We start from the raw sequence: 25,358 nt of genomic DNA on the forward strand, positions 1-25,358 counted from the left end.
GCTTCAAAAAATCACTACCATTTACATGCTTCAAAAAGTCAGTCATCACATTTGTTTCTAAACTGGCTGGAAACAAGAAACTACAGAAGAGAAAGGTTTTGCAGACAGCAGAGACAATGCCTCCAGTTCTTTCACTGGAGGCCCACCTCCTCAAAAAGGAACTTCTGTTTTGGTCCAGCCTTCACCCTTCAGTTCCTTCTACCTTCCATTTCCCCTGCCTCTACCTGGTCTTCAAAAAACTTACTTCTGTGTATCCCAAAAAAGGGCACTCTGAAGCAGAAGTGAATTGAAGGCTCAGAGCCTCTTTCAAAGTATTTTAAGAGTACTCTAATGTTAATAAACCACTCTGAGAAAAGTACTAGTAAATAGTAGTCCATCCCAGCACCATCCTTTCCACTGCTGGAGGTACCACCTCATAGTAGATGGAGTATGCAAGAGAACATCTGCTAAGCCGCTCACAGAAGCTGGCTATCCTTAAGCTGCATTTGGGAGTATTTGGAAGACATAAGCACAGTGAAGGATGTCACGATGAAAGCAAACTAATGAAATGGACAGTAAGGTGGACAAGTAAATGCACAAGGGGCAGTAGTGATGTAAGAGGGGAGTGCTTGAGAGGGCAACTTCACTGAAATCAATTATACCTTCACATCCACGCTCAATCTGCCCACTGCGGTGCAGAGCGTCATTGATTAGATCAGGCAGACGCCCATTCAAGTCCACAGATGCTAGACAGCCCTGAAATCCATCACGTGAGGCCACTAGCTTCGGGAGGTTGCTATACATGCCTTGAGCTAGGCCAGCAATGTAGAGATCACCTAGAGGAGAAACGGGTAAACATACAAAAAGGCAGAAGTTACATACCTTCTAGAGTGGCTTTCCCCACCTCCTGACATGAACATAGCAGGCTAAACAGCTGCTCAGAAAAAGTTAAAAGCAGAGCAAGATATTGTGCAAGAAGTCATTTCTGCCTGCTTTACTACAAAAACAAACAAACAAAACCCCCAAAACAACACACAAACAATAAACCCCTCAAAAAACAAAAAACCAGCTGTAATTGCATCCTAACTAGGAAAAAACTACAGGATGACAATCAATTTCTGAAAAAGCAAAATATGACAAACTATTCTGCTACAGGAAGTTGCCAAACAGAGAAAATGAAAAATGAAATTGAAAGCCAAAATCAGCAAATTCTAGATTTACTGTTCTGTAATGCACGGTTCCTGCAAGCTTTCTCTTGTTTACTGGTTGAGCCCTGCAAGAATAAAGGAGGGAACTGTCAGTCTTGTCAAATTTACCTTTAAGATCCAGATTTTTGGCACCATTGATAACCTGAGTGACCACCTTAGTGTCCACCTTTAGGCTGTGTGTGTTACTGTTATCTCTGGTGATGACTACATTGTGCCATTGGTTGTCATTAAGAGGACGATCACTGTTGCCTTTAATAACATTAGGTCCGTTTCCAAGGTCAAACACGTAGTGTATATACCTGTAAACATAGCAAGAACTAGTTAAAACTGTGTAAGAACTCCAGCACTATTGACTCTTATTCTAGCCAGAATTGATAAGTTAACTTACAAAAGTCATGAAGGGAAGTATCTCTGGGTTAGAAAGTTCTAGTAAGCAAAATATTAGCCACTGATTTGAAAAGATCTAGTTATTTCCTTTCCACCGAGAAAGTGTAAGGATTAGTATTTTGAGATGATGACATTTGGAGTAATCAGATTATAACCATAAAGCATTCCTCTTTTTTACAATGTTCTCACCGATCCACAAAAACTGTCTGTGCATTTAATAATTTTTTAAAATTTGTAATATCAATAAATGTACTGGAGAGCAACACTAGATATGCTTATTTGGGGCATATACTCCCCAGATTCATTCTGAGTTTCGAATAACTCCCTTAAGAAGTTAATTGGGAAACTCACTCAAAATATTGTACTAAAATTCACCTGAGATCCTAGGCTTTTTCAAACAGCTGGAAAACAATTAGCAAAGCTTTCGGCAAAAAATAAAGACTCTAACGAAGACTGAAGTCATGTGAATGTTACCCTGAATTATTTATATAGTTCAAACACAGAAATCCACCAGAGGATAGAAGAGAAATATTCTACTTAGAAAGAAGGGGGCGGGGGGGAAGAGAACAAAATTCAACTCTCAACAGAGCACCAGGAGCTCGTGACTCTTGCTTTTTTTATTACTCAATGTCCCACTTACAGAAATATGTGCAAAGTTAAAAATGAAATAGGATTGAAATATAGTTATACTGAAATAAACTGAACTAGTAAACTGTATTTGTGGGAAACATGTCTACTGTGACTAGATGAGTACAAGAGATCAAAATTTGTTCAGCTAACACAGGATTTTTTTTAAATAAACTATTGGTCTTGCGAAAATAATATAGTGTCTCAAAAGCAAGCCAAGTTCGCTTTTCCTCAAGCATCACCAGCAGAAACACAAATTCAGCAGCCCATATGCTCTTTTTTTCCTTCAGTGGAGATGCCTGAAACAGGACAAGTCTGTTACAGTAGAGAGGAAAAAAAAAAAAAAAAGGCAGGAGAGAGAGCCCTCAGCACATCTCCTCCTCCTCTGTGCTATTCTTCAAGGTTAACAGGGCAAAACATTAGCCTAACTAGATCCAAAGGACTTAAAACATTAATGTTTCACACTATGAAAGTGTCCTTCCCTCAGCCACAGGGGGAAATTGGCAATAAAATCAGGAGTCTTAAGCTTCAGTGTATGTCTAAGTGCTTTGTCATACACCACAAAAAACAAAGAAAACATGAGTATGAGGTGAATTTCTCTTTATGCAAGCATTTTAAGCTTACCTATAAGTAAGTTTATCTATAAATAAGCTGGTAGAATATAGCAGAAAGTCACTTACCCCTTGACTAGTTCAACTGCGATGAAGTCATTGCCATCACCACTATTAAAGAGGATGAAACCATCAGCTGAGGTGGTCTTGAACTGAAAGAAGAGGTGCATGGATGTATAAGCCTGCAAGGTGGCCAAGCTCAGGTAGCTGCTCTTGGTCTTGAATGTCACAGGGTCAGCTATAATGTTACGGAGACCAAAGCGTGCCTTCAGCTCACAATAGTCAATGTCACCATTCTTGCACAGGTCAATGTAGAGCATCCCATTGAACATGAGGCTCTGGAGGTGGCCAATAAAGCTGGAGGGTATGACAGAGATGTACCGTTTCTCCGTCATGATCCCTGTCTCGATGTTGTGGAACTCCAAGCGGGTGTGATCACCAACCATTGTGCCTGAAGGACAGAAACAAAGAACATGCAGAAAGCCCAGGGATCAGTAACAGGTTATACGGGGCCCTTCACCCTCCAGTTTCCAGACTAATAGCACTACTAACTTAATCCTATCTGATTGCTGTTCAGTAGCTTGCATAAGAAAGAATGTATAGACTCTTGATGGAGAGGCTTGAGTCTAGCAGTTGCCAAAACCTGGCAAATAGAGAAGACAGGACTAAAGGGCCATGGGCAGCAAGCTCTGTATTTTTCCCTGTGCTTCACAGACTTTCTTGTTTACGAAGAAGACTAGGTCTCTCCCTTAAAGCCTACAGTGATCTATTTGATCCAACAGTCCATCTGCCAAACAACTCAGACACTTCTGAAACAACTCTTACAAGTGCACTTCCTGAAAACACTCAATAAGCATAGATTAATATAAAAAGAGCAGAATGAGAAGTGAGAACAGTCATAAACCTGCTGATATCTATTCCATTGTTCTCTCCTGGTGCCTGATGTTATTTCTCTTGTTTTAAGAGCACGGCAGGAGGGAAATACACAAGAATGCAACAGGCAAAAAGCCCTCCCTATATTTAAATCATCAACCTATCACTTGGGCTATTTGTCACATTATGATGAATTTTAACCTCTTAATTAAAATATTCAAGCTATTCAATATACCAAATATGTCAGACCACTCCTGAAGCATATTTAAATGTCTCAGTAAGCGTGCTAGGCATCAGTGGCTTAGAGACAGAACCCACACAGACAGATGAAATACAGCAGTATGCTAAAAGACTAATTTAAGTACAAAGACAAGTTGGGCAACATCAGAATGAAAACCATTACAAACAACCTTATTTTAGTCCTCTACAGTTCTTCATTAATACAGTTTTAACTATTTGGTCACATAAGCAAGTATCTTTTCTACACAGACCTTGTGCCTTTTAGTACACTCCAGGAATAATATTAAATTCATGAATGACTCAACATTTAATTGTTTTCTCATCATTCAATGTACAACCATTATTCAAACTCTGCTACAAATACGCTGTTATTTTTTGTCTCATGAAATTTTCTGCAGTGTTGTATTGAGTTTACGTGGCGAGGTGCTGGCTGCAGGATGGCTGCAGGGCGGCCTCTGTGAGGAGAGGCCGGGGCTGCCCTGTGCCGGGCACAGCCAGTTCCAGATGGCTCTGCAACAGATCCACTGCAGGGCACCGTTGAGCCCCACAGCCAAGATGTGGTGCCTCTGGAAAAGCATATTTAAGAAAGGGCAAAATGCTGCCCATGAGTGAGGAACAAAGGGAAAAAAATAAAGGACAAACAAACAAAAACCCTGTGAACACCAAGGTCAGAAAAGGAGGAGGGGGATGAGGTGCCTCAGGTGCCAGAGTGGAAATTCTCCAGCAGCCCACGGAGAAGACCATGGCAGAGCAGACACCCACACTGCAGCCCATGGAGAGCCCACACAGGAGCAGGCTTTCCTGACAGCCTGTGGAGAGGACCCATGCTGGAACACTTCATGAAGGACTGCCACCCATGGGAAGGACCCACAGTAGAGCAGGGGAAAAGTGTGAGGAGGAAGGAGTGGGAGAGAGGAGCTGTTACAGACTGACCACAGCCACCATTCCCTGTCCCCCTACCACTGAGTCGGGGGGAGATCGAAGAGTCAGGAATGAAGGAGCAAACCTGAGAAAAGGAGATGGTGGGGGAGGGTGTTTTACTTTTTCTTTGCTTCTCACCATCCAACTCTATTTTTAATTGGCAATAAATTAAATTAATTTTCCCCAAGTCAAGTCTGTTTTGTCCATGACAGTAATTGGTATGTAATTTGCCTATCTTTATCTTGAACCATGAGCCTTCTCATCCTATTTTGTCCCCTGTCCTATTGAGGAGAGGGAGTGAGAGAACAGCTGGGTGGGTGTCTGGCAGCCAGCCACGGTCAACCCACAAGTTCAGCAGCACAGTGTGCAAATTATCCTCAAATATTCACTTCATCTTCTACCACTCCTGCAAGATTAAGGAATATTATTTTCAATTTTATTCTCACAAAGCTGAGGAACGGAGAGATCAACATATAAATAGTTTTGGAACTCAAAAAAGAAATATTTAGCATCCCTTTTATAGTGGAATATGTAACAACTTTGGAGCACTCACTGGTTTTAAGGGTCAGCACTTCTAGAAATAAGATTCTGAACTGGGTTTGCATGGCAATGTTTTGGTAGCGGGGAGCTACAGGGGTGGCTTCTGTGAGAAGCTGCTAGAAGCTTCCCCTATGTCCAACAGAGCCAATGCCAGCCATCTCCAAGATGGACCCACCACTGGCCAAGGCCGAGCCCATCAGCGACAGTGGTAGCGCCTCTGGGATAACAGAGTTAAGAAGGAGGGAAAAAAAAAAACCAAAAACCTGCGCAACAGCAACTGCAGCCAGAGAGAGGAGCGAGAACATGCGAGAGGAACAACTCTGCAGACACCAAGGTCAGTGAAGAAGGAGGGGGTGGAGGTGCTCCAGGTGCCGGAGCAGAGATTCCCCTGCAGCCCCTGGTGAAGACCATGGTGAAGCAGGCTTTCCCCCTGCAGCCCATGGAGGTTACCAGTGGAGCAGTTATCCACCTGCAGCCTATGGAGGACCCCTTGCTGGAGCAGGTGGATGCCCAAAGGAGGCTGTGGCCCCCTGGGAAGCCCACACTGGAACAGACTCCTGGCAGGACCTGTGGACCCATGGAGACAGAGGAGCCCACATTGGAGCAGGTTTGCTGGCAGGACTTGTGACCCTGTGGGAGACCCACGCTGGAGCAGTCTGTTCCTGAAGGACTGCACCCCGTGGAAGGGACCCAGGCTGGAGCAGTTCGTGAAGAACTGCAGCCCGTGGGAAGGACTCACGTTGGAGAAGTTCACAGAGAGCTGTCTCCCGTGGGGGGGTATTCCATGCTGGAGTAGGTGAAGAGTGTGAGGATCCTCCCCCTGAGGAGGAAGGAGCAGCAGAGACAACGTCTAATGAACTGACCACAACCCCCATTCCCTGTCCCCCTGCACTCCTCAAGGGGAGGAGGCAGAGAGAAATCAAGAGTAAAGTTAGGCCCGAGAAGAAGGGGAGGGGTGGGGGAAAGGTGTTTTTAAAATGTAGGTTTTATTTCTCATTATCCTACTCTGATTTGACTGGTAATAAATTGAAATTTTTCCCAAGTCAAGTCTGTTTTGCCTGTGATGACAATTGATGAGTGATCTCCCTGTCCTTATCTTGACCCACGAGCCTTTCGTTATATTTTTCTCTCCCCTGTTCAGCTGAGGAGGGGAGTGATAGAGTGGCTTTGGTGGGCACCTGGCATCCAGCCAAGGTCAACCCACCACAGATTCACAATCCCAAATGAGTACCTCCGAAAAGGACAGTTACAATTAGTGATTAACTGAAAGATCTGACTTCAAGTGACTTATCCAGCTTTCTGTAGGAACTCTAAGGTAGAGAAGTCAATTCCTCTCAGCTGCATTCACATGCATTAGATAGAGGTTCCTCTCTTTTTTACCATGCTATTTCTCATTCACTACAGACTTTTCAAGATGGATCTTAAAAACAAGCACCTCCTTTAATACAAAGACCTATGTCAACCCGTTTGCTGTATTGGCCTTTCTTAATGTAAACAGGAAAGCAAAGCTCCTGTGGAAAAGGACAGCAGCAAATATGAAATTAGACAACATCAAAATGCATACACAGACCTATCTACTTTCAACTTCTCCCTCCCTTCGCATGTTTCTCTACTTAACCTTCTAGTATGTTGCTACTATAATTACTGCACAGGTAAAGTCCTTTGGTTTACGTTTTCCAAAGGAAACAGCCACACCACCTGTTGGTCCCTCTGCCTCCAATAACATTTTAACATGCTGGCCAAATTCAGTCAGGTTTAAAAGAACAAAAAGGTCAAAAATATTTAAATTCATACTAGTTTTGTGAAAATTGACACCTGGATAAAGACCTGAATAAATGTTTCCAGTGTGCTATAGACAGACAAAATTTAGCAATGATATCCTGCTTGATTGCATCTGCTGGTGAGTTAGAGATATTTCTGACTCATTGGGACTATACCTGGGAGTCACACCGATCACCATAGCTGAGTCCAGGACAAACTCCTCTTTTAATTCCCCCAGGTCATATCAACTGGGACTTACAAGCTTTCTCATATTCTGTGATATCTCTTGAAATATCCTAGCATGTCTCACCTAAACAGTTCCAGGCATTCAAAGACAAAAAAAAAAAAAAAAAAAAAAAAAAAAATATATATATATATATATATTGATAGGCCTTTCAAGACTTTTCCTACTACTCACAACATATCCTTTTTTTCTGTTGGGGATAGAATGAAAGCTGAAAACGTTTTTAAGACACTTGGATGATACATCTTGGCTTGTGGTGTATAAAGAGTCAGATTAAATGAACTGATGGTCTCTTTCTTGCTTAGATCCTTTCGAAACACTGAAATATTCCTAACTCACCTCTCATAATCATGTACAAAGTGCAATTTTTCAGTTTATACTTTATCCAAATGCTATCAAGTTTTTGCAAAGACAGCAAACAAGCACAGTTATTAGAAAAAATGTTTTCAAGTATCTGTTCCAAATACGAAGAGAAAATATTATGCAAAACAATTTGTTTCTTCACTTATTCCCAATTTTAGCAGTGGATCTAAACTTAAAGACAATTATACAAAGACCATTGACATGGAAACCTTCAACCCAAGCAGACACAGCTGGACAAACTTACAAGCAGCTGAGAAGAGTCACATATTTCTGACAATTCAGAAATTCAAGTGTCAGTACCAATGAAAATGTTTTTAAATCCTGAAACAGTTCTTTACCAGAAATAATACTTTATTTTCAGTTCACAGGAACTGAAACTGTATATGGGAAAGCCTGTTTAGACTAACCATCTCACTTCCACTACTGTGATTGTTAGGGGCTGTTTCAGTTTTAGTGTTAGCAAATGAAAATTTCTGATTTTTCCAAACCAGAACTGTATTTCCTTAAAAACAAAATAAAATTTTAAAAATGACTTAACAAAAAAATCCCACTTCTCTGCTTCAAAAGATTAGAAAAATAAAATGTAGAGACGTCAAGGACCAAGATCAAGAAAACTCCTCTCCTTAGCTCTTCTACCCTTAGATAAATGCAAAGAAGGAGTTGCCTGAGTAGGAAAGAAAAGCCAGGCCTGTGAAATCTGGAGTACAGTGGGACAGGGAACGCAAATATAGGTGACATTAGAAATGGAGTCAGGGAGGTTGGAAGAGGTGAACCCAGAATTTTAGAAAAAGTGAAAAATAAGAAAAATGGAACTGGCTTAAGACAAATAGGACAGTGATAGCAGTGGTAGTGCAGAAAGTCAGGAGTAGTTCAGTGAAAAGCTGGAAAGGACATAACAATACAAGACCAGAATCAGGACAGAAATACATTTTCTTAAGAAATCAAGGAGTGAAATCCAGTATTCTCTTATCTCATTAGCTGTCAGCCTCATCTGCAGAGTTCTCTAATTCCTCCACTGTGCTCTGTAGAGAGTATTGTAAATACCACAGCAATCAGCAGCTCTTTAGTTCAAGTGGTAGCAGACAGAAAAAATTCCAGCCTCCTCTAGTATTTGGGTGCTAGCAAGATGTTGTAGGGAGGAATATGACTGCTATATTTATGTCTCATTTATCACTGATGTTCTGAGAGTTTTGTGATTAAGCAGCAAAATGCTGTCCAGAGGAACTGGATTCTGTCTCTCCCTTAGATGTCCTGCAGGAAGCCAAGTCAGTCACTTCATTACAGATTTTTCACAGGTGTCATCAATTGTCTAGATGTAGTTCTCCAAGTAGCAGGGTTGAGCTAATTTACAGGATCCAATTTACAGACATGCTGAATATTTGTGCATGCAAATGACCGAAAAATCATGCCAAATTGGTACCAAATACATCCAACTTTAATCTGGTGCCTTGCTTCCAAACCTGTAAAATGGGAAAAAGACACCTACTCGCTTCATATAACATAGAGATGGGAATAAATCCAGTTACAGCTTCTTAGTTCTGTATAAACATATTGATGAGTAGCACACAATACACACACACAAAAAAGGAAAAACAACAGCTCTATATTTAGATCAAAATTTAGTTGGCGTGCATTGTTCCAAACAAGCAATAAGAAAGAAGGCGGCAATCAAATAGGCTGTTTATTTTCACTGTGGGCCCAATTTAGACTTCTGATCTATGCCTAAAGACAGCAAGAATCCTGTGGAAAAATCTATGCGACCACATCATTGAAGACTCTATCATCTGGCCAAGGAAGTGGGATGCAGATTGCACAGAAAATCTTAACACTGGCTTTTCTGACTTTTGACTTTGCCATGATGGCATTCTTTTAACAGATATTTTTAGCTGTAATGCCTCTTTAATTATGTAATTCATATACATGTACATATGCACATCCTATTTTAGTATAGGATTGTATCATTATTATTTATAAACTCAGTTTCACGAAAAAGACTTCAAAAAAACAGATGGCTTTTTGGGGATGGAGTTGGTAATGCAGAGAGTGCCACCTCATGGTGCTTGCTAAAAAAGCATATCCAGAAGAATTTTTCTTAAATGCAGAAGCAAACAGGATGAAGTGTTTACCAGCATGTTTCACTAATTCAGAAAGTTCCCTCTTAAATAAAATTTCATTTTCCTAGAAGCTAATGTTGACTAAGCCTCCATCAATTCCAACAAGGAGAGGGAAAGATTCTTCTTTCTTATGCTTCTGATTCTCTTTTGCAAATTCTCAACCTATATAGCACAGCATATATTTACTTCAGAGGGAAAATATATATCAAGTAATTTTCCTATAAACCCACTTCTTTGGGCTTATTTCAAAATCCTGACTCATGGCTTTCCAAATAATCTAATTACCACATTACTTAAAATTAGTTGCATTCACACAGTAGAAAAGAACTTTTTGTGGAAATAGGATATAGTATTCTGGCACTGCCTATGGCAGCCGTTCCTTCTAGTTGCCTTCCGAGTAGAAGCTACTCAGAAGAGAGGACATCAGTATTTGGTGAAACAGCATGGGTCACAACTAAATGAACATACCCATATCAGTATTGCATCCAGGGTTATTGTTCTCTGCGATTCTATTATCAGCCTTCAGGCTGCCTCAAAAAATTAGTTCCTACAGTTATTATACAGGTATGAGAATTTTAAACCTTCAAAAAAAGAAAAAAATAAGTTTCTGGCTCTTGCAGCTGTGGGTAAAGGGACCAGAAAAGTATCACCTCTAAAATTTCGTAATGAAAAAAATATCAATCTAAAGTACCTTGATCATTTCAATGCAAATCTCATAACTTGGGAGACACCAGCTTTTCTGAGTAATTGATCTTTTCTTACCCCCTTCAACTACATTTCTCTACAGGAAGAAGCAGGAGCTCAAAAAGTTGTCAAGAAATGATGGAAAGGAAAGAAAAAGAAAAAGAAAAAAAAAAAAAAAAACAATGAAAAACCACCCCACACCACCAAAAAGGACTGACACACTCTATAACTCTATATGTTATGATATGATATACTCTGGTGAGTTAGGGTCCTCCCTAACCTCTGAAATGAGGCTGGGAACAAAGTGCTCTGTTTTTTTCTTCTGGATGGCTCTGAGCCATAAGCACAGGAACGTGTAAAAAAAACCCCCAAAAAACCAAAAAAAACCCAAACACACAAACAACCAAAAAAACCAGCAGAGACAGAAATCCATATTCTCTAACACATCTATCAAATGCGGGCTTACCATCAAGGAAAAGTTTGTGCAGCGGAAAGGCGTAGAGAGCCTTGGTTTTGATTCCACAGCATTGGAAACCACCACATTTGCAGCTCGGGAATGAGGTATACTCACAGTGCACCTCAAACAGAGCCTGGTGCAAGAGAGAGGGCTGCTTAGCACCTCTGCATTCTTGGGTACGTGCACTCACCTGTCCTCTAATCCCACATTTGGGATTAGTTGTCACAGAAGTCACAGAAGCTTGTCGTAGTTGTCACAGAAGTTTCTGGTGCTGGCTAAGAACAGTTATTCTCTCGGAACTAAACATTAGTTTTCAGCACAGTAACACTAAATATACAAGAAGTAACAGGAAGGGAGAAAAAAATATACACAAAAGAACAGGGAGAAATGGGTGTAACGGCAAAGAAGAGGCTGTGAACAGAGGTACAAAGATAATGACGAAAAATACTCATACACCACACTTACCCTCAGCAACATCATCATCCACCATCAGCTTGAGGCTCTTTCCTCGTCGAACTACCCGGACAGTGTGCCACTCGTTGTCATTGAGTTTCTGCCCAGCATAAAGAGTTTCAGGTCCCTTGCCTGGGGATGGTGATAGGTACAACAGTTAAAGCCAGACCGCCAATTAGTTTAGTATTTGCTCAATGGGAAATGTCACCAAAATCAACCTGGTGTGATACAGACTAGTAGATTGTGTAGGTGTATTATGACCTGTAATCAACCCTCACACCTACACCTTCCCACCTCAGAGGGAAATCAGGGTCACAAACTCTTCCACTTGGTGAAGTGCCTTCCTCCGCAGAGCCCAGAGGTCACATCCATTTAAAACAGGAGCAGAAATCTCTCTTGTGCTATGGTACTCATTTCCAAATGTCACATTGTACAGGGCACTGAAGTATTAGACAAGCTAGTGACAGAAACGTCTTTAGAGTGGAGTCATTACAGCAGAACTTTGCTCTTCTAAGAATCTGGGTTTACAACAGCCCCAAGGTGCTTGGGACTCTCTTCAAAGTTAATCACACTGGTCTCAACACTTAGGTATCGAACACCAGGCTGGTTTTAGTCTTTCAGTCTCAAAAAAAAACAAACAAAAAAACAGAAAAAACACCACAGAAAAGAACCACCCACAAAAAAAAAAAAAAACCATAAAACCTCAAACCCCACCCTCCAAATATTTTTTTTTTTTTTTATTTTTATTTTTTAAATTTAAAGCCACGGAAAGACAACCACTCACCAACCTGGCTGATTGTTCTAAGGTTCTTTGGCAAAGCAGCCTGGCTATAAGGTGCTTACTTCGCCCCCTGAATTAAGGGTCAAAAGGGAAAGAAGAGCCCTCTCTTCTCTAAAAGGTAAAACCACAGTTGCCCTTGCAAACAATGCTCCTGGGAAAATAGCATTAGTGCTACCCACATTTGTCCAGTTTTGCTGCTCACCCACCACAGTTGACAGGCAATTACTTAAAACATTAAGTTCAGATTACAGGACTGGAACACCTCACTCATGTCAAATGGTAAGTGAAATTAAACAACGGTGTGTGCTAAATTAGAAGTATCTATGCTCATTTCAGTACAGTACTAGAGTGTTTTTTGACACAGGTATATCAGAGAAATGCAGAATGAGGACAGCAGAACTTGCACATCAGGTCTGGGCCCATTGCCCAAAGTGGCAAAAGGGGAACCCAAGGAAGGAAAAGCAAGACACATTGAACATATTAAGAGAGACAGGACAGGGACAACAAGAGGCATTGCTACAGCTCAGCTTACTGCACTGGTAAAACTAATGTCAGATATGCAGATTATTTCTCTATGTTTGTTCAACACAAGAAAATCAATCTTTTTATTCAGATAGCCCATGAACAGCATTTATTTTGACCAGTTTTCAATGGATTGGTCACGTAACACAGAATAAAATGTTGCACACGTCTTCAAGCGAAGCTCTGCACGAGGGGATGTACCCGCTCTCATCTGTGTCATGGTGTGGACTAACAAGTAAGAGTAGCATATTCGATAGTGAGACAGAATTGAAGGAAGGGCTAGGAAAAATATCCAGGGACTTTACATAGTCCACACTATGCACACTGCCTAATTAGCAACATTACTGTAACTGCTTCTTACTGAGGGGAAACATGGGCAAAGAAGGTGGTGTCTCATTCAGCTAGGTTATAACGTGTAGTAGGGGAATCCTATGGAAGAAGACCAAAGAAAAATGAATACTCGGTTATTATCCTTAAAGGATCATGCAGTTCACATTAATAAAAAAAAAAGTTTAATACCCTTTCAAATAAAGCCCATTGAGAGACAATTTTACCACAGAGCAAGAGGAAAAAAAGTTTTTCTACAGTGACCTGAAAAATAAGAGAGTCATTCTTGCATTAAAAGGACAGGGAGTCACATATTGCAGTTACAGAGAATATCTCCTTAACAGGAGAAATTCATGACCTCTGCAGTTCCTCACTCATGTGCCAAAGTCATACTGTACCACGAATGTAAATCCAGCTGTACACGGCAGCTACATCATGGTCAGAAAGTTTAAGTTCTTTGGAACCAGACAAGCAAAACTGTTAACAGAGTCCAAGAAGGTTATGCTTCATTTACATCAGTGAGTGAGTACATTTCATCCCTTTGGCCATTCTGGGTCAGCTGTCCTGGCCATGCCCCCTCCCATCTTCTCACTGGCAGGCCATGAGAAGCTGAAAAGTCCTTGACTAGTGTAAGTGCCACTTACCAACAAGTGAAACATCAGTGTGTTATCAACATTATTCTCATACTAAATCCAAAACACAACACTATACCAGCTACCAGGAAAAACAAAACAAAACAAAAACACCTCTATCCCATCCGAAACCAGGACACCCAGAGCACACATCACAAAATAATGTCTCTGGATGGCCAGCAAAATTATTGCCTACATTGCAATACGCTGCATCAGTTACTATAGTTCCACACAGCCACTTCCCAGGTAGGAAGATAAAGGAGTTCATCTGGACCTGTGTGCTTTTATAATGCCACCTGAAAGCAGGGGGTGGGGCAGGTGGGGGAAAGGGCAGCAAATACTTTTTTTAAAAAACCTTTTCCACAGATCTAGAGCTATGGAGGGCTCAGCCAAGAGAAACAGTCAGGCGTGCTGACTTTGCTCAGCTGACAATACAACACTTTCTATACAGCAGCTCTGTGTTCAACACGGTTGAGCAACTCAAAGTCGCTGACCTCCTAGTTCCCACTTTTCAACCCTAGCCTGACAAAATAGGAGTCAGCCAAAAAGAGCTAGTTTGGCTTGTCATTGCTATCTTGATGCCCACTGTAACAGTTCCAAAACAAAACTGTGACATGAACAGAAGTTATCTGACTAGATTCTCAGAAAATGTAGCTTAACCAATTCACAAATAAATGAGTGGAAAGTTCAGCTTTCTGAATTCTTTTCCCAAATGAATAAGGTTGTCTACAAATGAGATTGCTATTTAGAAGGGACTAGTTAATAGTTTGGGCTAATAAATGTGAAAATTAAGCACTGTGGATGCAAATTATTCTGTGTTATGTAACTCCATGTCTTGATCAGCCAACTCAGTATTTTATCAGTAAAAAAAAATTAGGAGTTTTTAATATTTTTGTTCACTCACAAACCTCCACTTTGTATGCAACAATGGGCATTGGCTTTGTTTGGTAGGGTTACCCAAATAACACTACATACAGAAATTCAACACATGAGCATACTCAAGAGCATTCAGATAAGTTTTTCAAACCAGACATATTTGAGTTTAAAAAAAAAAGTGTTAAACCTTATTTTACTCTATTTAAACTGTTTTCTTTTCAAATGCTTTCAAGACATTTACACAGCAGGTGGGTTGACCTGAAAAGCAGCAAAATTGCACACCCATTTTTCATTTGCACACTGTCAGTTGAATTGCTGCTCTCTGTGCAAGCTCCGACTGAATTCCAAGCAGTTCCAGGAACCGTGTATAGAGGGACTCCCACATCTGGATGCTAAACTTCATTTCATTGAGCATGATTACTACATGTGCTGTTATTATATAGACATTTATGTGTGATCAATTTTTAAAAGACAACTTGAAATTTCCTAATCCAATAGTTGCAGATGGTGGGAAGAACAGAAAGGAAATGGGCCACATATAGCAGAAGGATAATGCTCTCCCTAAATACCATCTCCTACCCAGTAAGGCACTTCTGTGGTCTTACAGCTAAACACACAGAACCAAGTGTTTAGATCAAAATTTGTGGGTTTTTTGTTGTTTTGTAGGGTTTTTTTTTCCTCCTTTCAACCTATCTGCACCTACATCACCCTTCAACTAGGATAATCCAGATGTAGGAGGAAGCAAAGCAGAAGGTTAGCTGGACAGAGAAAAAAAGTCAAAGGTTTATATCTGCCTTTTGTGCGACAGTTTTTTATGATGAAAGACAAGGAAAGACAAGGAAAGACAAGGATCTCTCGCAGCAGTGTTACGACCTGGAAGCCTGGATACCTTCTATTTATAATACTTTTGATGAGATGGCAGTTGGGCATTAGGTAATTTTTGCTATTTATTTAATATTTATGAGTGAGAGAGCAAAAGACAACATAACAGGAAAAAGCATAAGAAAGTTTCTACTGTAGCAATAACTTAACAGTTAAGCTGCCAGAGCATGAGTCCTGTTGGTGTCTCTGGCCTTCTTGGTCATTCCATCCCCCTTCCTAATGTCTTCTAAGGAACTGTATATCATACAGAATTGATCACTACCTCTCATTTTCACGCTCAAATGAGGCAGACTAGTATGTATGCCTTCGGTGCTTTGCAGTGGCAAATACTACTTAATCAGAAGCAAAAATATCTCTCTCGAGCATCCCCATATTCTGGACATTAGCCAAGCTGCAGTTCAGGCTTCTCAAGCAAGTATTAGTTGATTCAGCTGCAGCAACTCCTCCTCATGCTCTCATGAATCCTTTGACACCTACTCAAAACTTGTGTGCACATTGTTCATAAAAAACAGCTAGTATATGCTTTCAAACATGGAAGAAGTCCATCCAATCTGCCCAGGATATCCCAATCATTATCTCTATATCACAGGTGCACTGCTGCTAATTAATAGTTTGGCCCAAATAGACTATATAGAAGTGCCAAGAATAGACATGCCAAAGTATAAAGAATCAAAAAGTAGTTCATGCCTTCTGAAAATTCCAAGTTGCTTTCCATCTGGCTCCCGAGAACTTGCTCATTTAGAACAAACAACTGGTCAGAGGGATGCAGTTAAAACAATAGCTCTGAGAACATCAGCTGTTATCCACCCTCAGTGGTTAACAGCACACGGAATTTCCCTTCTATAAAAAGGCAAAGGAGAAAGAGGGTTAATCCCCTCACCAGGTCCTCACAGGTGGATCAAAAAGTGTGCTTTTACCCTTGGTGCAGGCTGTCATTATTGGATCCATTTATATGATTAAAATGACCTTCATGAAACCAGGCTATCTTCATTTTTGCATATCTTATCCAACATTACAGAAGAGGTCAAACATTCAAGTGTACAGAACGGCAGAAGAGACGACCAGAAAGGACGTTGCCAGATTGATGAGAATGGAAAAGGCTCTTCGTCATTACAATTACAATGATAAATAATTCTACAGTGATATACTAATGCTTTTTAGAGAAGACCCTCAGTAACAATAAAAAGGTTTTATCTGCTTTTTTTCTTTTTAATTAAAATGCTCAGCTGCCATCTCAGCTTCGTTCAGTGGCAAGATGCATTTTTGTGTCTGTTTTATACCGGGCAAAATCCCTCAGGAATGCTAACAGCATACCAAGGCAGAGAGGGGCTGGCAAGGGGAAGGTTCTTTGCCTTTTTTTTTTTTTTTTTTTTTTTTTTTTTTTGGGGGGTGGGGGGGGTGGGGGGCAGTATCAGTTGTTTTGTCTTAAAAACTTTTACAAAATGACCAGAGAAGTTGTGATTCACGGTGAAAAACGTGTGCACACAGATTTGTGAAACATGAGAATGAATCACGAGACAAGCTGGACAGATTCTCTCGAAGCTTACAAGAAACTGATCCACCCTATTTAGACATTATTCAGCAATTCCCTAAAAAATATTCAGATGTGACTAGTACAGCCACAGAGTGGGATTCTGCATTGCAGCCCCAACAGTGTGGCACAGAGGAGGGATGTTATGAAGCCAATGCCCCACCCGTTTCTCATCCCCATTGATATTAATAGTGCTTTGGAAGATAATTGGCTTATATATACAGACTATCTATTTAGTAATATACATGAAATAATCATGCATAGTTATACAATATGGCAGATATTTTATGTAGCTGTTACCATATTAAACACATAATTCTCTTTTCCATATATTGTCTTTTCAAAAGACAGGCAGAAGATATTCTAGGCCCAAAGATATTCAGCCACAATTTCTACAGGCAGGTTTGAACAAGGCTGGGGGCGGGGAGGAGAGGGGCAGGAATGGGTTTAAGGACAAAGACGCTGTCAATTATTCACACACCTTTATGGCTTCCTGATATGTAGCGAGTTCCTACAAAGGACAGGGTGCATATCAAAACATGAGCACGGCTCAAAAGCAGAGCTAGCAACTGCTCTGAAAACCTTCAATACCTGTTGGTCCTGGTTGAATACAAGTCAGTAGTGTAAATTTTTTGGGGTGTTTTCAAGCAGTACTAAGTATGGACAAAGCATTTTAGGAAGGTCTTTTTCTTGACCGGGATCCACTGTCCAACTCCAGGAGCATTGTTAATTGCTAGGAAACAACTGGCAACCCCAGACTCTCAGTACATTGCAGACATTTATGTAGATATCCCAGTCAAATTAACACATTCACAAACATACACACTTGTTTTGCTCATATACAGGTTTTAGAATCCCCCTTTTCAAGAAAACATTAGCTGCCAACTAGGAATAAGCAGTTGCACTTCCCCACAGATAGTCAATACCTTCATTGGGGACCTTACCTGCATCAACCTTTCCGTTTCCTCAAGGAACAGGATCACCTCCATGTACTACCCCACGTTAAACAAAACATAATGTACACTTACGAAACAAATGCTTTTAGCAGGGTTTACAGAAAAAGTTATGTTTACAGCTTTACAGCGTGGCTTCATTGGGAAATCAATAAAGTTGAGCATGATTTATACCAGCCTACCCAGAAGCAAAGCTTAATTATTTACATTCATACAGCGATAAAAAGTGCATACACAAAATCCTTCAAATACCCAGAGAATCAATTAGCCTCACAAGTGCAAATAAGAGTTCCCCTCAACAGCCAAACTAATCAAGTGCATGGAATTAACTCAGCAAATAAATGAAAAGTAGCAAGACCACCCTGCTCATTCTCTCAGAAACACACCCCAGTCTCCCTAAAAACTTGACAAAAAATAAGTTAAGCTGGATTTAACAATTTGTATACAATGTATTTTAAAATGCTTTTTAAAAAAAAAAAAAAAAAAAAAAAAATCGATCCTTGCTTTTGCTATAAATACATGTAGCACCAGATTGAATGACGGATGACGGTTGCTTTCATTTACAGAAACCCTGGCCAATGGCTGTAATAAGACTCAACATGGATTCAGGCAGCATTCAACATGATTGCAGCTTGTTCATAAGGCTCTTAACAAGATTTAGTGCAGAAATTATGTTGTGTGTCTTTTACTTGATGTGAATATCATTTGTGATTAAGAACAAAAAAAGGAGACAATTTTATTGCATATATGGTACAGGTCACACCTGGCACAAATTGCGCTTGTGTCTCGGTTTTTCCATCAAGGGCACTGGGTTATTCTCCTCGTTTGCCTCAATTTCACTGCTGCTGAATTTTAACACTTTTAGAGACTACATAACTTCTGTGTATCTCCACAGCAGAATTATTTTTAACAGACATCAGGAAGACATTTGTGTTAAGAGAAAATTGATCCCCCCTAAAAGTCTTTAAATAGGAGATTACAAATTCAGTGAAAGGATATTTCAGTTCTTCCAAAGAAAATTGTATTCTGACCTAGAAAACATTCAAAATGTTTCAACTTCCAGCTAAATGAAAAAGTTTTCAGCGTTTAAAAATAAAATGAAGTTTTTTATTATTTATTCAAGATATTATTCATTTTTAATGGTAATAGATGGTTTCCCATTTTTATTGAGGGAGCTATTTCCACTTTCAAGGAAAGGGATTTTCTTTTATATTCAAAACCAGCGGGGAGGTCAAAAAAGGACATGGAAGTATGAAAAAAAATAATCAAGTATTCATGCTTTTAAAATTAACACTTACAACAGTTTAATTAAAATAACTTCAAAGTGATTTCAGTCAGACTGGCTCTACCTTTGCTTTTAGATAGGGCTGTCATATGAAACACTTCACATTGGCCAGAATGCCATATACTTCTCTTCCTAACAGATCAGGGCAACAAAAGCTTCAGCATAGGTATAAAGAACTCAGAAGCTGCTATATTGTGACTCATCTACAATTTGCCTAAGGAAATATTTGTACATACTAGATTTTCAGAGAGCAAAGCTCAAGAGAACTATTAGTGTAAGCTAGGCAGCAAGGCAATCACAGGAGCAGCTTCTACTACAGGGACTACAGAGAGCAGCCACTAGAGGGGAACAACCACATTCACTAGAGCTGCTGCTTAAACAGCTTTATATAAGTACAAAGGAATTACAGTACTCAGTGTTGCTTTCCAGAGTTTCACCTGCTGATATATTTTGCTTTGAAGATGACTACACCTCAGTGAGGAATAAAGTAACTCTAGAACTTCAACACAGATTTGCCCCCTTAACAGCAAATACCTGTTCACTTCAGGTATATTCATTTAATGGATACAGTTTCCCACCTAAGAAATGAGTCTTTAGTTTAAGAAAGATGTAAAACCTCACAAAGTTTTACCATAGGACAGAATTTTAAACCAACTATTACAGCAACAATTATGCACAGACTTTTGCAGACCACAACAGTAATAAAGAGGTAAAGAGATCCTATTTTATGACAGCTTTACATTTTATTAGCTTTCCAGCAACACAGTGCTAATCAAAGCAAGATGCAGGCATGACAAAGCTAGAGATTCAATTCTGTTTATTCCTGGATAGATACAATAGTACAGGTACCAAAACCAAACAGCTTCTCACTAATCCCATCTATGTACCTAACTTGAAACATAGATGGACTGGAGTTTCTCTTCCTGTTTAGTCTCAAATTTTACCATAAATGCTACAAAACAAGTGGATTAATCATAATGATGGTGAGAAAAAGATGCTGTAGATGAGGCCGAGACAACTGGACTGAGCCATATCATGTATCATGCAGGCACACACATATAATGGCAAGGAAATAATTTAATTTGACTGCTTACTGCCTAAGAGAGATTCAAACTACTTCTCTCAGAGGGGAAAAAAACATGAATCAAATGTATGAGTCTCTAAACCAAGCACCCCAAAAGCTCTTTGCTTCTGTTATGTTAGTAAGGAACTACATTGGAGCAGGCTGGAGAAGCCTGTATCGTCCCATTTGGTGAGCCTTCTCATGCTCTAATTGCCTCTATTACTTCATTGGAAGGAATTATTTGAATTTTGGAATGATCTGATTATCGTTGTAGAGGTTTTTGTGCCTTTTTTTTTTTTTAAGGATTATAGCAGCTACTTCTCATATAAGTCTGAAAAGCAAGGAGATCAGAAAGCAAGACAAATCAGTTGAGATGCGGCAATACGGTGCCTTACAGTAATTGCAAATACGTGTCTTTCAGGAAAGGATCAGAGACCGCTTTCTAACAGCAGGTTAGCATCTTTGTCCCCCTCTTTCAGAACAGAAAACAACAGCAAAGAAAGGGACTCCTCTTCCCAAAGACACGCTTGATAGTTGAACAGACAGCTGAGTCAGGGGAAAAACCCAGATCTTTGAAGCTCCAGTCCCAAATATTGCATTTAAAAAAAAAAAGTGTCGTTTAGGACACACTGCATGGTCCTCACTAACAGCACAGTATAAGAACAGAAGACAATCCTGCTACCAACACTTCTTTATTTAGATACCAAGGACAAAGACCAGTGGCATCACACATTCAGAGGACCTAAATTTCTTTCTCATTTAAGGTACCTTTCCTTGTGGCGCTGAGTGCCTGAGGTGTTACAGAGTTATCTCCATGGTTGCTAGGACTATTACATGAACTAGCTTCAACCTCCCTCTAAGAGCATAACAGTCAGCATCACAGAAATTGTGTCCAACTATGATTACAAAACCAGCAGGATTCCAGTCTTCTGCAGGGGGTGCAAAACACTGCATACGCTCTTGAGGTTTAGTTCTCTTTTTGCAATGCTACCTCCATTCTGAAGTTTGCTACTCTATTTTCGATCTATGGTGCCAGCTGAGTAGTTTTTAAATTCTTCATTGCATATTAGCCAGTATTTATAAGTCTACCAAGAACCCCAAGTGTACTAGGAGGGAGAACATCAGATGCATATAAATCATACTATTAACAAATACAAACAGCAACCAAAATTTGCAAGTGGAGACCTTGTGGTTTCAGATGTTACTGGTAAACTGTATGTACGTAACTGATAACAAACATTGGTCCCCTTTGCCTGAACTGAGAAACTCTGTTGAGAAGGATGGTAAGTGGTACTTAGACCTACATGCAAGAGCCTCTTTACTTTGCTTGAGGAGCTATTGAGGAAGGATCAAATGCTTCTGGAAAGCCGAGGGATCAGTAGCACACACTGGAGTGTTTAATGTTAAAAGGCATTTAAAAGCCTAACCATCGCAAAGAGGTGTCTTTCCCATGAAACAGAATAGACCTTAGCTGCTGTTACCTTTTGAAGAGTCATTGACTGTTCTCCTGTCCCTTAAATAGGAATGGTTAGCACAAGGTAGTGACCACATGGCAACATAGATGATACTACCCTGACTGAAATTCCTCCTGATATTTCATAAATCAAGTATTGGCATGTATTTTACCTATTTAAGGTAAGCCACATTTCAGTAATGACTATGTATTTCCCGGTTACATACCAGATAAAGTGTTTTTACTGGGTCATACCTGTTATGGGAAAGTTTTACCAAATTCACGTATACAAGAACTATAGACATAGGACAGTCTCTCCAAATGCCCCCTTGTCCTTTCTCTCCTTGAGCTGTAAGTCAAACCCTTCTTTTTGGTTGCCACCCTCTAAGCCTTTTATTTATATCTTAGCATTTACAGAATTCCTCATTTTTCCAGAACACTACAATGCCTAATGCATCCTTCAAATAAAGCTGGGGAATGCTGCTGACGACATTTTATGAGGCAGAAACCGAGACAAAGTTGTGTTGCCCAAAGCATCACAGGAAAAGCTTGGTCCCTTTTGAATAAGGGTTTTCCTTTCCCTTTAGCAAACTTTGCAAAACTGGATAAAGCCTGATTGGAATTTGGAAGCCAGATCAGCACTGACTACTGACTTTAAAGATCAAGACACATCCAGCAGCCAAGAAACTGGTTAGAAGTCTAGCTGCAAATAATTTGTTTAATGCCACTTAACCCTTCTATTTCCAAAAACCACTCAGCAGTTCTTTTGTATACTCCCAAAAGAACTGGAACCCTGCTAGCAGAAACTCATCTGAATCATAGCAACAAGATCTGTATCCACTGATGAAAATCCTCCTCAGATGCTTTACAGATGCCACCAATCTCCAGTCTACTGGTAGCACACACTGGTTCCTTTTACCTGAACTGAGAAACCCAGACAAGAAGGATGACAAGTGGTATGTAGACCTACATGCAAGAGGTCTTATTTAGCTTAAGAAGCTATCTAGGAAGGATCACATGCTTCTGGAAAGCTGAGGGATCAGCAGTGCAGACTGAAGGATAGTCGAGAATTTACAGATAAAGATGACATCTGAGGCAAATATTGAGAACTCCTTTGAAATTCAGATTTTAAAGTCACAGCTTTCATGTCAGCTAAGGAGCATGTAAAGGAAAAAATGCCCTGGGAGAAAACGGAGAGAGAATGATAAAGCTAAGCACATGTGGCTTTAAACATATCCACACCTCTCTGCTCCCAGAGCTCCCAATGACAAACAGTGTCTATTATCCAAACTGATACCATCCCTCTTCTCAAACGTACCTCCTGAGTCACTCGATTTCACATGCATACCTCCATGTAAACCCTGTACATTTCACACAACATCCACGTGTAATTCTAGTATCACCAAAATGAGGTAGGATTACACCAGAGAATTAATTGGAAAGAATAATCCTAAAACAGCTGCAGACCATGAGAAAGAGAAAACAGAAAGCCAACAGATCTCTTCCCATCAGGAAGTAGAATTATTCCTGGAAAGGTGCCACTAGTGTTTGGGGGTCTCCTTTTCTTGCCCAACACAGAGAAGTTAATGCTCACTTTAAAAAGACCAGAGGTCTGACAGTAATGTCAAAGTACAAATAATGAATTAAGCACAAGGAAGGAAAGTGGTGACTTCATAGCTTCCAAGATCAATCGATGTCTGTGCCTGTTCATAAGCAACCTTGGTTACAAGGGTTATCAATTCTTATGCACCACACTTAAAATAGTAGTAGTAGCCAGAATTATAAAGTTTCTAAAGAAAAAAAAATTATCTCCTCGTATTGGGATTACATATTAGTTCAAGCTGTTCCAGAGACATATAAGCAATTAGGTTGTTTGACTATCAAGCAATAGTATACGTTGGCCTCTGGCTAAGTTGTAAAAACAGTAGAATTTGATTAATGGCATAAGCTGGTCACAAACATCTCTCTAGCCATTTCATTTCCTGTTGAAAGCTTACTGACAAACATACTTTGTTTTCCATCGCAAGTTTGGAAAGACATCCTTTTGCTCTGAGAAAACGTTGCTTCTGTGTTGCCTTTTAGAAGGCACACACAAAAAACCAACACAAAACCCCCGCAGCCTCTTTATTTCCTTCTCCAGTTGTCTGTTAGTGGACATAGTGGTTGTTACAGGGATGGGTAGATTATACACACTTCTCTCCCTATGTATTTTTCCCCACAATGTCTTTATTTCTAGCTGGTGAACAGCTGGTGTGCTGCAATGTTGAGCAAACCAATATTTCTCTCTTATTTCTATTGTTCACAAGAGCACCGTGAGAATTAATCCATGCATGTTTAGAAAGCATTTGGATCATATGCTGAACAAATGCTGTAACCCCACTAACACTTATACACTCCATACCATCAGCAAATACATTATTTAAAAACTATCACAGCAGCAAAATATTTACAGATTCTCTTTAAAACGTGGATCTATAGATTCTAGAATCAGCACAAGATAAACACCACAGTAACTAGAAGAGATCAAGTCCCCAGTGTCAATCAGTTGAGGAAAATGGATTCCCAGGACATAGCACCAGAGTGCTAACATAGGCCATGATACAGATGATCAAGACTACTATACAGGGCAAGAATCTTATGCTCTATACAGTTCCCTTGATTTCAAGAGCAATAAGCACTTCTCTCAAGAAGGGTTTTTGGTGGTGGGTCTTGTTTGTTTTGTTTTGTTTTTAAATGAAAAAGGAAAAGGCACCTTAGGATGATTCATTAAGATTTGCAATCCCATTGCAGAATCAGTCAGGAAAAACAAATGCTATCACTTAGCTCATCACAGTCCCAAGAACATTAATTATGTGGGGAACTAAGTGTTTGACTGCTTATTCAAGGCAATAGCCAAGCCTGGAGAATTAGGATTAGACTTCAGAAGGCTCCTGTTCCCAAATCTTGAAAGTACTGGTTCTTCAAGAGTCAGGTTTTTATAGAAATAAGTACTTTCATCTGCAAGTGTCATATTAGTCTGATCTCACTAAGGTCTTCTAAAATAAAACACTGCGTAATACTCTGCAGGACCACAGGCCAAGTTGGGGGTTTTTTGGTTTGGTTTGGTTTTTTTTGTTTGTTTGTTTTGTTTTTCAATTTGTATTGGTAATGAAGGCTTTAGATACTGGTTCCTAAACTACTCCCTCTCACTCGTTTGTGAGCTTGTATCAAGCACAGCATTTCCAACCAGCAGTCTGAGAAGGAGCTAGATGGCCTGGATGAAACAGAGGGCCAAGAAATTTTCCCCAGTCAACAGCCCGGCATTTATAACTGAATGGTTAAAGGAACTTTTAACATGGCAGAACACTTAGAAAACTACTAATCTGTGTGCTTCAGATCTGTGTGCTCTTCTCACAGCTTGAGTCTTAATGTCTAATTCTCTCCGATTTCCTTACTGGTGACATAGGCTAGCAAAGCACTTCAGTGTCTAGAAGACAGTAATGATTTTGACGTCTCCTCTGCCACCCATCTAGCCCATACCAAAAGGTGAAAGGGAAAGAAGACAAAGCGAAGAAAACAAGTTTGAAACCAAGCCTACCTAGCTGCTCTGTA

At 40.0% G+C, this 25,358-nt stretch overlaps 1 protein-coding gene across 5 annotated transcripts in view; it reads right to left on the minus strand.

The window, feature by feature from the left end:
- Nucleotides 1–25,358, minus strand: part of NRXN3 (neurexin 3) — a gene marked incomplete at both ends in the record, with an annotated part of 985,035 nt that overhangs the window by 564,519 nt on the left and 395,158 nt on the right. For all 5 annotated transcript variants that reach the window (XM_082316881.1, XM_082316885.1, XM_082316884.1 and 2 more), the window contains 4 exons: nucleotides 642–815; nucleotides 1,296–1,486; nucleotides 2,882–3,263; nucleotides 11,475–11,594. In XM_082316881.1, coding sequence (XP_082173007.1) covers nucleotides 642–815; nucleotides 1,296–1,486; nucleotides 2,882–3,263; nucleotides 11,475–11,594 — 867 coding nt within the window. The remainder of the gene's footprint in view (nucleotides 1–641; nucleotides 816–1,295; nucleotides 1,487–2,881; nucleotides 3,264–11,474; nucleotides 11,595–25,358) is intronic.

The sequence above is a fragment of the Platalea leucorodia genome (genome assembly GCF_965183815.1).
Source record: "Platalea leucorodia genome assembly, chromosome: 7".
Lineage (NCBI taxonomy): Eukaryota > Metazoa > Chordata > Aves > Pelecaniformes > Threskiornithidae > Platalea > Platalea leucorodia.